At 37.9% G+C, this 14,626-nt stretch overlaps 1 protein-coding gene across 8 annotated transcripts in view; it reads right to left on the bottom strand.

Moving 5' to 3' along the window:
* SMARCA1 (SNF2 related chromatin remodeling ATPase 1) overlaps positions 1–14,626 on the bottom strand; it is a 77,347-nt gene that overhangs the window by 53,164 nt on the left and 9,557 nt on the right. For all 8 annotated transcript variants that reach the window (XM_007992645.3, XM_007992646.3, XM_007992647.3 and 5 more), the window contains exons 6-10: positions 12,600–12,779; positions 8,736–8,891; positions 6,888–7,019; positions 5,545–5,613; positions 401–510 (exon numbers count right to left, since the gene is read on the bottom strand). In XM_007992645.3, coding sequence (XP_007990836.1) covers positions 401–510; positions 5,545–5,613; positions 6,888–7,019; positions 8,736–8,891; positions 12,600–12,779 — 647 coding nt within the window. The remainder of the gene's footprint in view (positions 1–400; positions 511–5,544; positions 5,614–6,887; positions 7,020–8,735; positions 8,892–12,599; positions 12,780–14,626) is intronic.

The raw sequence follows: 14,626 nt of genomic DNA, 5'->3' as shown, positions 1-14,626 counted from the left end.
CACTGCACCTGGCCAAGGAATGCTTTAAAAGAATGCTTTTTAACTAACAAGTATGCCACTGACATTACCCCCCTTTAATCCTAACATCATCCTCACAAGTATTATTATCCTCATTTTACAGAATGGAAATTTAGGCTATGTAACTTGCCCAACATAACTATCTATTAAGTGGTAATGCATGGAATTCAAACACAGATCTATAGACTCCAAAACCTATACTCTTTTCAAAAGGTTAAATAAAATACTTACAAACTTTCTCTGAGAATATCTGAGCTACTTAACTTGCCATTTAAATATAAAATGTAATTTTTGAACTAACGGCATAACTGAACAACTACAAAGCTAATTTTTAGTAAATTCTTGCATACAAATAAGTTTTAATGGAAATGAAATAGCTCACCATTCTCGTTGCATCTTACTCAGCCCCAAGTAAATCTTTATTTCCTTTTTAGGTGGCAGACTCTTCTCTACATCAGTTTTTATACGGCGTAACAAAAATGGTTTTAAAACCTAAAAGGTGATCATTTTTATAAAAGTTTATGAAACATTTAATATGATTAATATTTCATTAACAACATTAATGTGAAATTTACTTCCCACTGCAAAGTCTGACAAACACTACCAATACCAGTTGCCAACTTTCTTGGTAAAGAACCACCAAGCAAGAGTCCATTAGAAAATCAGAATAGGGGACCTAAAGTAGGCATTCATGACTTCATGGCACAAAATACATGAAAAATTAAGACAAGACTATTGGTTGCTAAATAAGCACTAAAGAACCCTTTAAAAAAAAAAAAAAAAAAAAAAGCTGCTGTAATACAAGATTTTTTTTTTTTTTTTTTTTTTTTTTTGGAGACAGAGTCTCATCCTGTCACCCAGGCTGGAGTGCAACAGCACAATCTCGGCTCATTGCAACCTCCGCCTCCTGGGTTCAAGCAATTCTCCTGCCTCAGTCTCCTGAGTAGCTGGAATTACATGCATGCGCCACCATGCCTGGCTCATTTTTGTATCTTTAGTAGAGACAGGGTTTCACTATGTTAGCCAGGCTGGTCTCAAACTCCTGACCTTGTGATCTACCCGCCTTGGCCTCCCAAAGTACTGGGATTACAGGTGCGAGCCACTGCGCCCAGCCCACAACAAGATTTTTAAACCTGAGAGGAAATCTGAAGTCAGAATATCGATCAGGGAGTCTTCAAAAATGAAATAAAAATGCAGGTCATTTCAAAGTACCATCATGTGCCACTTAATGATGCGGATATGTTCTAAGAAATGTGTTAAGTGATTTCATCATTGTGCTAAGATCATAGAGTGTTCTTACACAAACCTATATGTCATATGTATTTATTTGTTTTTTCATATAGAAAACCAAGTTCCCAGCACCATTACTCACTATCAATCATTTCCCCTACTTGATCTGCAATGCCAGTATCAAGTGCCATATATCAAGTCTCTATATATGCTCCATTATAATCTGATGGGACCACCATCATCTATGCGGTCCATCGTTGACCATAACGTTGTTATGCCAGTGCATGACTGTAGTTAAATATATAAATGAGGAGAAAATATTCAATGTGAAGGAAAATATAGATGAATAGAGAAAACAAGATAAAAATAATCAGTATATACCTGGAAGACAGATTCTATCACAAGAAAATAGTGCTACAATCTATAGAGTACCTACCTACAATGTACCAGACACTATACTATGAACTTTACACGTATTATTTAATCCTTACAATAAATTAAATAAATTGAATCCTTACAATAAATAAATAAAATAAATATTGTAAATCCTTACAATAAATCCTTACATGTATTATTTAATCCTTACAAAAATCTGTACTTTTAGTAGAGATGTGGTTTCACCATGTTGGCCAGGATGGTCTCAAGGAAATGTTATCAGTCTATTTTAGTAAGTTCATCAAAGGAACTTTGCTAGCAAGTGGTAGATGTGGAATTCAAACCCAGATCAAGCTAATTCTAAAATCAGCTCAGTCCTGACTAGCTGTTGTGAGCCTAGGAAAGTACTCTAATTTTTCCAAGCCTATTTCCTCATCGGTTCATCCAAAAACAAATATATGATATGTGTATATGCCAAACATTTTTTTTTTTTTTGAGACAGAGTCTCGCTCTGTTGCCCAGGCTGGAATGCAGTGGGGCAATCTCGGCTCACTGCCACCTCCGCCTCCCAGGTTCAAGCAATTCTGCCTCAGCCTCCCAAGTAGCTGGGACTACAGGCGCACACTGCCACGCCTGGCTAAGTTTTCATATTTTAGTAGAGATGAGGTTTCACCATGTTGCCCAACTCCTGAGCTCAGGCAATCTGCCCACCTCGACCTCCCAAAGAGCTAGGATTACAGGCGTGAGCCACCATGCCCAGCCCGCCAAACTTTTTGGGGGCGGGGGCGGGGGGGGGGACAGAGTCTTCCTCTGTCACCAGGCTGGAATGTTGTGGCGAGATCTTGGCTCACTGCAACCTCCATCTCCCAGGTTCAAGCCATTCTCCTACCTCAGCCTCCCGAGTAGCTAGGACTACAGGCGCCCACCACCACGTCCAACTAATTTTTTGTATTTTTAGTAGAGATGTGGTTTCACCATGTTGGCCAGGATGGTCTCAATCTCTGGACCTCGTGATCCACCCACCTCGGCCTCCCAAAGTGCTGGAATTACAGGCGTGAGCCACCGTGCCTGGTCAAACATTTTTAAATGGGGATAACGATACCTATTTCCAAGTCTGCTGTGGAAATTTGTGGTAGTACATGTGTAGAACTTAAGTATACAGTAGACAATAAACTGTAGCTATTATTATTAGAGATCTATGGGAGGTAAGGAAAAGGGAAGAGTAAAAGAAGACTTCTGGTTTCTGGTGTAAGCCTCAAAGATTTCTAAAAGATATCCTTAAGAGTTTAAACTGCCTGTGAGATACTTAAGCAAAAAGACTCCGAAGGCAAGGGGATATGAAAGTATAGTGCTTAGGAGGAGGATACAGAGAGGTCAGTTCAGGAGGTATCAGTATATAGGTGGTAGGTAAAACCATGGGTGTGGCTCCCCAGGGGGAGTATGTATGAAAGTCAAAGACAAAGCCCTATAAAACACTAAACTTTATAAGAGACAGTCAAGGAAAGAAAGCCCACAAAAGGGACTGACAGGGGTGTACAAAGGGTGAAAGAAAATCCAAAAGAGAACAGTATCGTAGAAACCAAGCAGGAAAGAGTTTTCAGCAGGAAGAGATGGTTAGCAGCTTCAAAGCAATAGCCAAGATACTGACCAAAAAGCATACCCTGAATTCAGCAACTGAAAAGTCATTGAAGACACTGTGAGATAAGTTTCAGTTGTATGGAATGGATAGAAGCCAGTGGTCAATGGATTCAAGAGTAAACAGGAGACTAGGGAGTAGATATGGAGAGGATAAACTACTCTTTCAAGAAGTTTAGTTATCAAGGGAAGAAAATGGAATCACAGCCAGAGGGACACAGTGTTGAGGGGGCACTGTTTTGCATATGTGTGAGGGTGGATGGGTACGTGTTTGGATTTGGAGTTAATAAGGGAGATACCTGAGCATGTTTACACTTAGGGTAAAGACCCAATCTGGATGGAGAGGTAGAAAATATAGTCGGTTAAAAAGATAGAAAATATAGTCAATTAAAAAGAGGTAGAAAATATAGTCAACTAAAAAGATAAATCATGGAGGAAAGTCCATAAAGAATAGGAAGAGATGAGATAAAGGATTCACATGGGAGAATTAGCCACTAACCAGAGAAAAGACACCTCTTCCACTCAAACAGAAGGTAACACAGATGCAGGCCTCCTTGGAAGGTAGACATCCTTGAAGGACTTCCTACCTAACGTCTTCTTTTTTCTCTTTGAGAAAGGAATGATGTTACCTGCTGAGGGAGAAGGAGGGCAGAGATACCTGGGATAGAAGTCTTGGGGAGACTGGGGAAGGTCTGAAATAGTTGTTATAGGAAACAGGGAAGAAGACTGTAGAAGGTCATGCTGAAGGATCACCAGTATCACAACATCTCAGCTTATGTTAGAGAACATGGAATCATAGTGGTTCCAACCTGGGCAATTGTGAAATCTTCTTTACCAGTGTTGGGCAGCCCCAATACAGAGACGTCCACTCTGCTAGTAAGTGGCAGAAGCAAAATTGAAACCCAGAAGACAGAGAGACAGTTACATTACATTATTCCAGGTTACGGTTTTTAGGCAGGTATGGCAGACGGAGAAGGGAGCAAGGGAGCTTAGGAGTACTGGCCAAAGATGGTTTGAGTGATAGAAAATGAGTTAACTGCTGGATAGAGAAAAAAGTCACAACAGGAATAAGCTGATACATGGGGAGAAAATGCAGAGGTCTGGGGATTAGAGGTCTCTGTGAGGTAACAGGACAAGTACAGAAGGATTAACATGAACAAAAGTACTAGAAAGAGATGAGAAGTTGCAATCAAAGAATAGAAAGTTGGGGCCAGGCACAGTGTGGTTCACGCCTGTAATCCCAGCACTTTGGGGGGCCAAGATGGGTGGATTATAAAGTCAGGAGTTCGAGACCAGCCTGGCCAAAATGGTGAAAACCTGTCTCTACTAAAAATACAAAAATTAGCCGGGGGTGGTGGCACGTGCCGTTAGTCCCAGCTGCTTGGGAGGCTGAGGCAAGAGAACTGCTTGAACACAGGAGGTGGAAGTTGCAGTGAGCCGAGATCGTACCACTGCACTCCAGCAGTCTGGGCTATAGAGCGAGACTCTCTCAAAAAAAAAAAAAAAAAAAAAGGTTGGGCGCAGTGGCTCACACCTGTAATCCCAGCACTTTGGGAGGCCCAGGCGGATGGATTACCCGAGGTCGGGAGTTCGAGACCAGCCTGGCCAGCACGGTGAAACCCCATTTCTACTAAAAATACAAAAATTATCCAGGTGAGGTGGCACATGCCTGTAATCCCAGCTACTCAGGAGGCTGAGGCAGGAGAATTGCTTGAGCCCGGGAGGCGGAGGATGCAGTGAGCTGAGATTATGCCACTGCACTCCAGCCTGGCCGACAGAGGGAGACTCTGCCTCTCAAAGAAAAAAAAAGAATATAAAACTGGCATACAATGAACGTTAAGGAGCCACCCAATAATGAACAGATTAACAGAAAAGAGAATGGGTGGAGGGTAAAACTGCAAGACAGCTTAGGCCTCAAACGAAGAGCTTTATACATGACAGTGGAGAAACAGTGGCTTAGAAGTGGCAGTGGGGGAACCAGAAGAATACCGATACCATCCTGAGGAACTGTGGGGTGTGGGATCAGGAACAGCCTCTCTGTTGGAGAGGACCACATTGTTCACAGGGGAGAGCCAAGGCAAAAAAGCTGTTCTAGAGAGAGGCTGAGGACATAGAGGAAAAAAAAAAAATACACAAAAGAGGCTGTCAGAAAGGTTGGGAGGGAGAAACAGTGACATTGAGCCAAGAGGCAAACACAAGTTCAAACAGATTCTATAGCATTTTGTTTGCTGGGTCAATCTGTACACACTATTTAATTACTGAATGTTCTTGTCTGCTATTACTTACTGCATGAAGTCTTTCCACGAGTTTTTGATCACCAAGACAATTTTTAGTGTCAAACCAAGAATCAAAGTCCTGTAGAGGGGTGGAAATTCTCCAATGAGTGCACAGTTTTTTTAAATATACCTGATATTCTATAGATTCTTACACAACCAATATGGAAATAATGCATTTAAAAAGTACTTTCAAAAATATTATTGGCTGTGATGGCTACTATTATTTACTTCTGAAAATAGGTAAAATACTAGAGCAGTTAACAAAATTTGAGCCCCATTGTGTAAGAATTCCATCAACTTTTTCCTTAAAAGATATTTATTATGCTTCCCCATACTGTAGTAATATTATGTCCAGTTTAAAAAGTAGAATATAAAATCAAAGACATCATGCTAATAAAAATGTTAATTTTACCAAACAATAAAACAAATAAAAGCAAGATAAAGTGTACAAACCAACTTATGGTTGAACTTGTTACTTTTTATTATTAATTAATAATCATAATGGGGCCGGGTGCAGTGGCTCACACCTGTAATCCCAGCACTTCGGGAGGCCGAGGCGGGCAGACCACTTGAGGTCAGGAGTTCGAGACCAGCCTGGCCAACATGGCAAAACCCTGTCTCTACTAAAAATACAAAAAATTAGCCAGGTGTGGTGACGGGGACCAGTAATCCCAGCTACTGGGGAGGCTGAGGCAGGAGAATCACTTGAACCCAGGAGGCAGAGGTTGCAGGGAGCTGAGATTGCGCCACGGTACTCCAGCCTGGGCAACAGAGTGAGACTCCCTCTTAAAATAATAATAATAATAACAATAATGGGAAAAATCAAGCACCAAAGTTCTTAAATCTTTCAATTTAGTTTGGTGTCCTAGCATAACTTTGTGTTAATGATAAAATATATATATATAAAAATCATACATTTACACAATATGCTGTCTTTCACATACTCTGAGCTCTTTAGCACTCACCAAATGTCAACGCCTACAATAATCGAAGATCATTTTATAGCTTCCACCTGCCAAACTAGTATACAGAAATATGTTTCAAACCACTTCAACTTAATGAAAATAAAATGTTGAATGCACTACTATGGACTCAGCCTCACATCATAAGTTTTAGGAGCAATGTGATAGAGGCAAAGTTGAACAGGCAGGTTAATCTCAAAGACAAGCAGCATACTATCTCTCAAAAGATCCCCATTTAAAAACTTTTAAAGAACTCTTTCCTAAGTAAACCAAAACATGCAGATAAAAAATTACAAATTAAAAAGTACCATAAATTTCAATCTATAGTGTTTTAAAACACATGTCAATGAACATAAGAAAGTTATACTTAAAACGTATGGCTTAAACTTACATCTGCAGAATTAAAGACATCAGGCAATAAAAAGTTGAGTAAGGCCCACAGTTCATGCAGGTTATTCTGCAAAGGTGTTCCAGTTAGGAGCAAGCGGTTAGTCGACTTGAACTCACGAACAATCTCTGAAAGCTGCAAAAATAATACTCATATGAGGATTATTTTACTTATTAGAATGCTCAACATTCAGTTATACTGTAATTTATCCAACCAATACATTTTTTACTACAATATAACTTGAAAATTTTCTATGGAAAAATATCCCAGTTCAAGTGACAAAGCTGCAGTAAGGCAAAACTGAACATTTCTATACTTAAAAGATTGCAAGCCAGTCACAGTGGCTCACACCTGTAATCCCAGCACTGTGGGAGGTCAAAGCAGGTGGATCACCTCAGGTCAGGAGTTTGAGACCAGCCTCGTCAACATGGTGAAACCCCATCTCTACTAAAAATAAAAAAAAAAAAAAATAGCTGGGCATGGTGGTGCACGCCTGTAACCCCAGCTACTCAGGAGGCTGAGGCAGGAGAATCGCTTGAACCCAGGAGGCGGAGGTTGCAGTGAGCCGAAATCATGCCACTGCACTCCACCCTGGGCAACGGAGTAAGACTCTGTCTCACCAAAAAAAAAAAAAAAAAAAAATGCAGATCATAGTTATACCTGAGACCCTCCCCGCAACTTCAATATTTTAGTTTCCCCATTTTGGGCTCACAGAAAACAGTCAGAACTTCTCCATGGAATCCAGGTTAGCCATTTTACACAATAAAATCTCCATCTCCCCACCAACCACATTCAACAACATGCCTAGACATGTTCTAACTTGGCCTGGTCACAATTTTTAAGCCCCAGAATTGAGCTGATTTTCCCAGTAACTTAAATTAACTTTCTAAACACAAGACCACAAAAATTAAGACACAAAAAGCACAAAAAAATGGTAATCATATGAACACAAATGCATTTTTATAATGCTTTTAAATATAAAATTATTTCTAACATGCATCCTCTTGTCAGATATTAGTTCCAATTTGAAATTAGTATAATCCACCTGGTGGTTTTGCTCCAGTTCTGTCCCTGTTTCTCCCAAATTAGCCCAGTGATCCAAAGAGAGGTTCACCATAATTGAAGCTTTTCCTACTGCTGATGGAGTTGAATGGCAAGAAATACTGATATTTTTCAATGTTAACACCACACTCTAATTCACACAAGTCAGATAATTCCAGGAAATTATTTTCTCTCATCCATATAAATACATATAAGGTAGCCCCTCAATAAAAAATAAATCAATACAAATGATATTTGTACACTAAATATTCTCAACAAAATTAAAATACTACAGCATAACACAGTTAGACACAGGAGGTAGAGCAAAGGAACACTTAATTTTCTTTACATTAAAAACTGTGCTCAATTTTAATGTGTCTTATATTCAATAATTTAGATTTGCATTCACATTCCATGAATAAAATCACGATGTTCCATTTTGAGACAGAGTCTCGCTCTGTTGCCAGGCTGGAGTGCAGTGGTGCAATCTCAACTCACTGCAATCTCCGCCTCCCGGGTTCAAGCTATTCTCCTGCCTCAGCCTCCCAAGTAGCTGGGACTACAGGTGTGCACCACCACGCCCTGCCAATTTTTGTATTTTTAGTAGAGATGGGGTTTCACCGTGTTGGCCAGAATCATCTCGATCTCTTGACCTTGTGATCCGCCCACCTCAGCCTCCCAAAGTGCTGGGATTACAGGCGTGAGCCAGCACACTCGACTGTTCCATCATTTTTTATTCTGAATACAGAAAAGGGAACAAACAAATCTGGTAATTAAATGAAAACTTTAATAAAGATATTGATAACTTACCTTAGATTTTTCATTCTTTATTCTGTGAGCTTCATCAATGACTAGGTATCGCCAGTGAAACTTTTTGAATACAGATTTTTCTTTAATTACCATCTCATAAGAAGTAACGCAAACATCCCACTCTCCTGGCATCATTTCATCACGAATAAAAGCAGCCTAATGCAAAATAAAATACTTCATATTAGAATATATTTATATTAGAAGATGTTACAAGATGATCACAGAATTAAAGTATCAAGAAAATATTAAGAATTGTAAGAGACCCTGAGGATCATTTAGTTTCATCCATTTTAGAGATGGGAAAACTGAGGCCCAAAGATAGCTGTGTGGTCAATTATCTGGATGACCTGCTAATACACTCATTAGCAGAAGAGAAACAAAGGCTTCCCTTACAGAAATACCGCATATTCAATGACCTAGAAAAGTCCATATGACCATAAATCACAAAGTTACTAGGCTTGTCTTCATATCATGGGGCATCCAAAAGAACATAGACAAAGTAACTCTTTCTGAACAACATATTCTTGCCAAGATCCAAGAGTTACCAACATAATACAGTTTGAACAAATAGAAAGAACTCAATGTGCATGAATGATTCCAACCTTTTGAGAACTCTTGTATGTCCCTTCTTCATTTTCTAGCTGGGCTGAGTCATACACTTTGTTAAAAGGTCATGGAAGCCCATTAATGTTTTTGTGAAGTTCCAGATGTTGCCATGAGGTTTACAAATGTGATTTCATAAAGGGGACTTGCTCTGTCTAGTACAGGAGGCTATGGAAAACAGTGAGACTATTTAAAACTATTTTTAAGTCTTCACAGGCAGTGGCCAACATGGTAGGTAAGTTGACTGAGAGCATTTTTAACTTGTATGAGCTGAACTCCAGATGTTATCGGTCAAAATAAAACCACAAAAGTTAATGGGAAGCAGCAAAATCTATATTAAGAAGAGGATGACTAGTATTATAAATCTGGCTGGGCACAGTGGCTCATGCCTGTAATGTCAGCACTTTGGGAGGCCGAGGCGGATAGATCACGAGGTCAGGAGTTCAAGAACAGCCTGGCCAAAATGGTGAAATCCCATCTCTACTAAAAATTACAAAAATTAGCTGGGCATGCTGGCTTACACCTGTAATCCCAGCCACTTGGGAGGCAGAGGCAGGAGAATTGCTTGAGCCCAGAAGGCGGGGAGGTTGCAGTGAGTTGAGATGTCACCACTGCACTGAAGCCTTTGTGACAGAATGAGACTCCATCTCAAAAAAAAAAAAAAAAAAAATTTTATAAATCTGAAGTTACAGTGCATAAACAAAATTAACTGTTCCCTGCAAAGTCTTTATTTCATAATTCACAACTATGCACTAAACACACTGCAGACTCATTCAACAGATATTTACTGAGTGTCTACTATGTATAAGAGAATCACCTGGACTGAAGAGGAGGACAGAATAAAAAAAAAAGGCCTTTTCAGAGATCTCAGTTGCACCCTGGGAAGTGATCACATTTATAAATTTAATTAAGACATTAGGGAATAGGAGACAAAATAAAGAGAAGTACAGTGCCAGACCCCATTCAGTCGTGCTAACACCTTATCCTTATTTGATTTTGTGAAGCTCTCAGTTTGATGGTTTCACCTACAAGTTTCATGGAACAAATGCATATTTTTAATTTAAATTAGCTCTGCTTTGAATTTTTTGTAACTATTGGATAAATTTAAACATCTTGAAAAAACATTAAATGTGTCACATAATCCAAAAGCTCTCATTTTAGAGGTGAAAAAATTAAGGCCCTTCAAGACACTCAACCCCACATAATCAGTAGCAAAGCCATAACTGAAATCAAACCCATTTCTATGTCTACTATCTTTGATACCTCTGGCGTGGAAAAGGAAGGGGCCACAAAGCACACTGGTATCAATCAGACAGGATCAAGAGTATCTCTAATAATCTCCCAACTCAATTAAATGCCTATTATAACCTACATCAAATTTTTATTATTAAAATATTACCTTCATAAAATGTTTACAGAAGACCAGGAAAATACAAAGACCCAACATATCTATCCTATGTTGTACCAAGATTCAAATCTGTCTATATATAATGATCTGGACTTCCTCTATTCATATCCACATCGATCTCTAAGTGCTGAACATGGTACATTTATTATTTATCTAATTAGTAATTATTGGTTTTCAAACTCTTTTGACCATGGCCTGCAGTAAAATTACCTTTTGAATTGCAATCCAGTATAAACATATATGTTTGCGTGTGTGTACACAGAAAGAGGCAACTTAAGAGTTTCTCAAAGCAATATTTATCCTTATTATAGTATGAAACACTCTGCAATTTGCTATTCCATTCTCTCTCAATGTTGTAGAAAATTGTTGTCACCAAGTACTAAGCTGAATTCACAACCCACTAATGGATAGCAACTCACAATTTGAAAAACACTGACTTTGAAGACTGGCTTTCAAGATTAAGAAATTTTTCAAAGCCAGGCACAGTAGTGCACACTTGTAGTCCCAGCAACTCAGGAACCCGAGGTGAGAGGATCGCTTGAGCCCAGGAGTTCAAGGCTGCAGTGAGCTATGATTGCGTCACTGCACTCCAGCCTGGGCGACAGCGAGACTCTGCCTCTGGAAAAAGAAACAAAGAAATTTTTCAAGCCACCAGAATCCCAGCCTCCCCAGGAAGCAGAGATAGGGCAGTCATAAAATAAATATACTGAGACATTATGAAAACACAAACCTAGATATGTATCTTTTGCTTTTAATCTTTAAGAAATAATTTCAGCAAAAGTTCAATACTTTAGAAATGCAAAGTTTATATGGAGTGGTATTATATTAGGTAACAGTGGTGACCAGAAAGAGTTCTAAGTGACTAATTTGCTTTGGGGAAATATTAGGCATAGGGAAGAATCTGGCCTGTAATTGCAAACTTAAGAGCTCAATATTTCAATATTTAAATTATTTATGTTAAATTTAAATAAATTTAAGTAATTTTTCTTCAAGCAAAATGATGAGGATAAAATTATGTAATTCATTATGCTACCATTCTTTTGAGGATATCTTTAGATAACCTATCTAAATATGGAAAACAGAATACATCTCTAAACTGTGTTCTCTGGAGGCAAAATAAAGACAAAGTTTAATAATATGCTTTCTAAGCTGATTATTTTAGTATTTTTGCAAAATTTATTAGTTTCAGATTAATTCTACAGTCCTAAAATGACTGGAGCCTACTAGATTGACAAATGGCTAATTTAAACACCCCCCCAATAAAATGCCCAGTTTCTAATATTACCTGAGAACATATACAGACATGTATTTTTCTGTTCAAAGACCAAAACTGAAAGCTGTGTCTATGCATAAACACAAAACACGAGGCTCTCTGTACATATAGAAGAGGTTCCAGTTGTGTACATGCATATGCATGTGTTTATACCAAGTCAAAAGGCAAAAACTTAAATATAAAATTTTAAGTCATGCAAATTTATATATTGTTGGCTTCAAAATAGCATAAATGAGAGTCACTGGTAAGATACACTGTCAATAAAATAAGATGTTTTTAATGAAAAGTCACTCAAAGTACAATTCAAAACTGCTTAGGTTAATTAACTAGTTAAAGCAAATGTAGACGAAGCATAATAATGGATTGTCTATTATTAATAGGTGATATATCTACCTCATGGGAGTGTTGTGAGAATTAAATAGATGCAAAACACTTAAAACAGAGCCTAGCTTAGGGTACGTACAACTTAAGTCTTACTTAGTAGTAGTCAACTCAGATGTTTTTAACAGCAATAATATGTAACTAAACTCCAGAAATGTTGTTATTCTTGACTGTCTTTTTACACTTGTTTCTCACTTACTCTGGCATCCTTGTCTCCAACAAAACAAATGACACGGAGAGATGGGACCCATCGTTTAAATTCATTCATCCAGTTGTGTAAAGTAGACTTTGGAACTAAAACCATGTGAGGTCCAGGAATATTTCGGTAGTGTTTCAGGTAACCAAGCAAAGCAATTGTTTGTAAAGTTTTCCCAAGACCCTGCATTATCATCACAAGGAAAAAAATCCATGAACATTTTTTCTGTATGGAAACATCTTGTTAGCAACAACATAAAAAAATATCTTTGTCCACTATCTCGCAAAGGCAATTATGTTTCTACCAATGAAAAGTAAAACTACCAAATACCTTTTTTAAAGAAGATAATCAAATCATTCCAATTCAATATCGTACTTACCGTGAGCACAAACTGAAACCAGTAACTTGCAGTCAGAATGTTGCTCAACAAAGCAACCTTCTATTTAGAACATTTTTCCTCCTAAAGGAGCAAGCAATCTACTATATAATTTTTCTACTTGTTCTGAAGTTACGAATTTTCTGTGTGTTTGTTTTACAAAGACACGCTTCCTTTGCCAGCCTGCTTAGATACTGGTCTTTCTTTCCTATTGTTCCTAACATTATTACAGCCCAGACATTAAATATTCAGACTATGTGTCTCAAGGGGCTTGTGGCTCTGTACTTGCATCTCACACTCTTAAAAACCTTAGGAACCACAAAAGAACAGAACTTTGCAGCCAGAAAGAACCTTAGAAAGATCACCAATTCCAGAGGACTTTTTAAAAAATAACATATTCAATACCTATGAACGGATACCTAACCCATAAGAAAGGGAACTAAGCCTTTTTTGGCCTCTTAAAACTGCTTTTGGTTTTATCTCTGAGCAAGATATATACTTCTTTTTATAAATGTCTGCTTAAAGCTATTTTTTTTAGATTGTATCCTATCTGATATGTCACTTAATGAGACAACTTTTATGAATACTATACATCAAAACCTTAAAATGTTTATATTCCTTAACCAAGTAATTCTACTTCCAGGAATCCTACGGAAATCATCTGAGAGGTACAGAAAAACTAAATTACAAGATTCTTATAGTGGCATTATTTACACTATACATCAAGCAATCCAAATGAACAGCAATAAGAGAGAAGTTGAATAAAATTATGGTACCTTCCTAGGATTATTATGTAATAATTATGTTCAGAAAATGCCTTAATTACATGTAAAATATGTATGAATGTAAATAAATCAGAATGCCAAATTATACATACAATATGATTTCAACTATACAAAATAAGTACAACCAGAAGAAAAAGACTAAAAAGAAATATGCCAAAATGTTAGCTGTGGTTACTTCTAAGTATCACAAGTATAATTCAATTTTAATGATTTATTTATTTTTTTCCAAATTTTCTATACTCCTTAAAGTGTCTATTTTTTAGGAATTAAAACATATCTAGTATTGGCTGGGTGCAGTGGCTCACACCTGTAATCCCAGCACTTTGGGAGACCAAGGCGGGTGGATCACCTGAAGTCAGGAGTTTGAGACCAGCCTGACCAACATGGTGAAACCCCCATCTCTACTAAAAATATAAAATTAGCCAGGCGTGGCGGCAGGCGCCTGTAATCTCAGCTACCTGGGAGGCTGGGGCAGGAGAACCGCTTGAACCCGGGAGGCAGAGGCTGCAGATATATACTTAGATATCATATCTAAGTATATATGATATATACATTTATGTATTATATATTATAAAAATATGTTATATATAATATATATTTATGCTGATATGATATATATTTTATATATATTTTATATATCATATATTATATATATAATATATATCTGGTAGCATAAATACATCACTAAAGATCAGATCCTTCATGTTTAGACAGGCTGCAGCCAAGAGCTCCTTGGGGCAAATAATCCTGGTCCTTCCATTGTCCAATTTACCAAGCTCCTCCCCCTCTGAACTGACAATAGTCTTCAAATCAGAATACCTAAATATAAGGAGCTACAGACCCTTGCTTTAAGGGATCCTCTGCCACAC

Source organism: Chlorocebus sabaeus, chromosome X (assembly GCF_047675955.1).
Source record: "Chlorocebus sabaeus isolate Y175 chromosome X, mChlSab1.0.hap1, whole genome shotgun sequence".
NCBI lineage: Eukaryota > Metazoa > Chordata > Mammalia > Primates > Cercopithecidae > Chlorocebus > Chlorocebus sabaeus.
The sequence above is the reverse complement of the archived record's forward strand: the minus strand, read 5'-3'. Positions and strand labels throughout refer to the sequence as shown.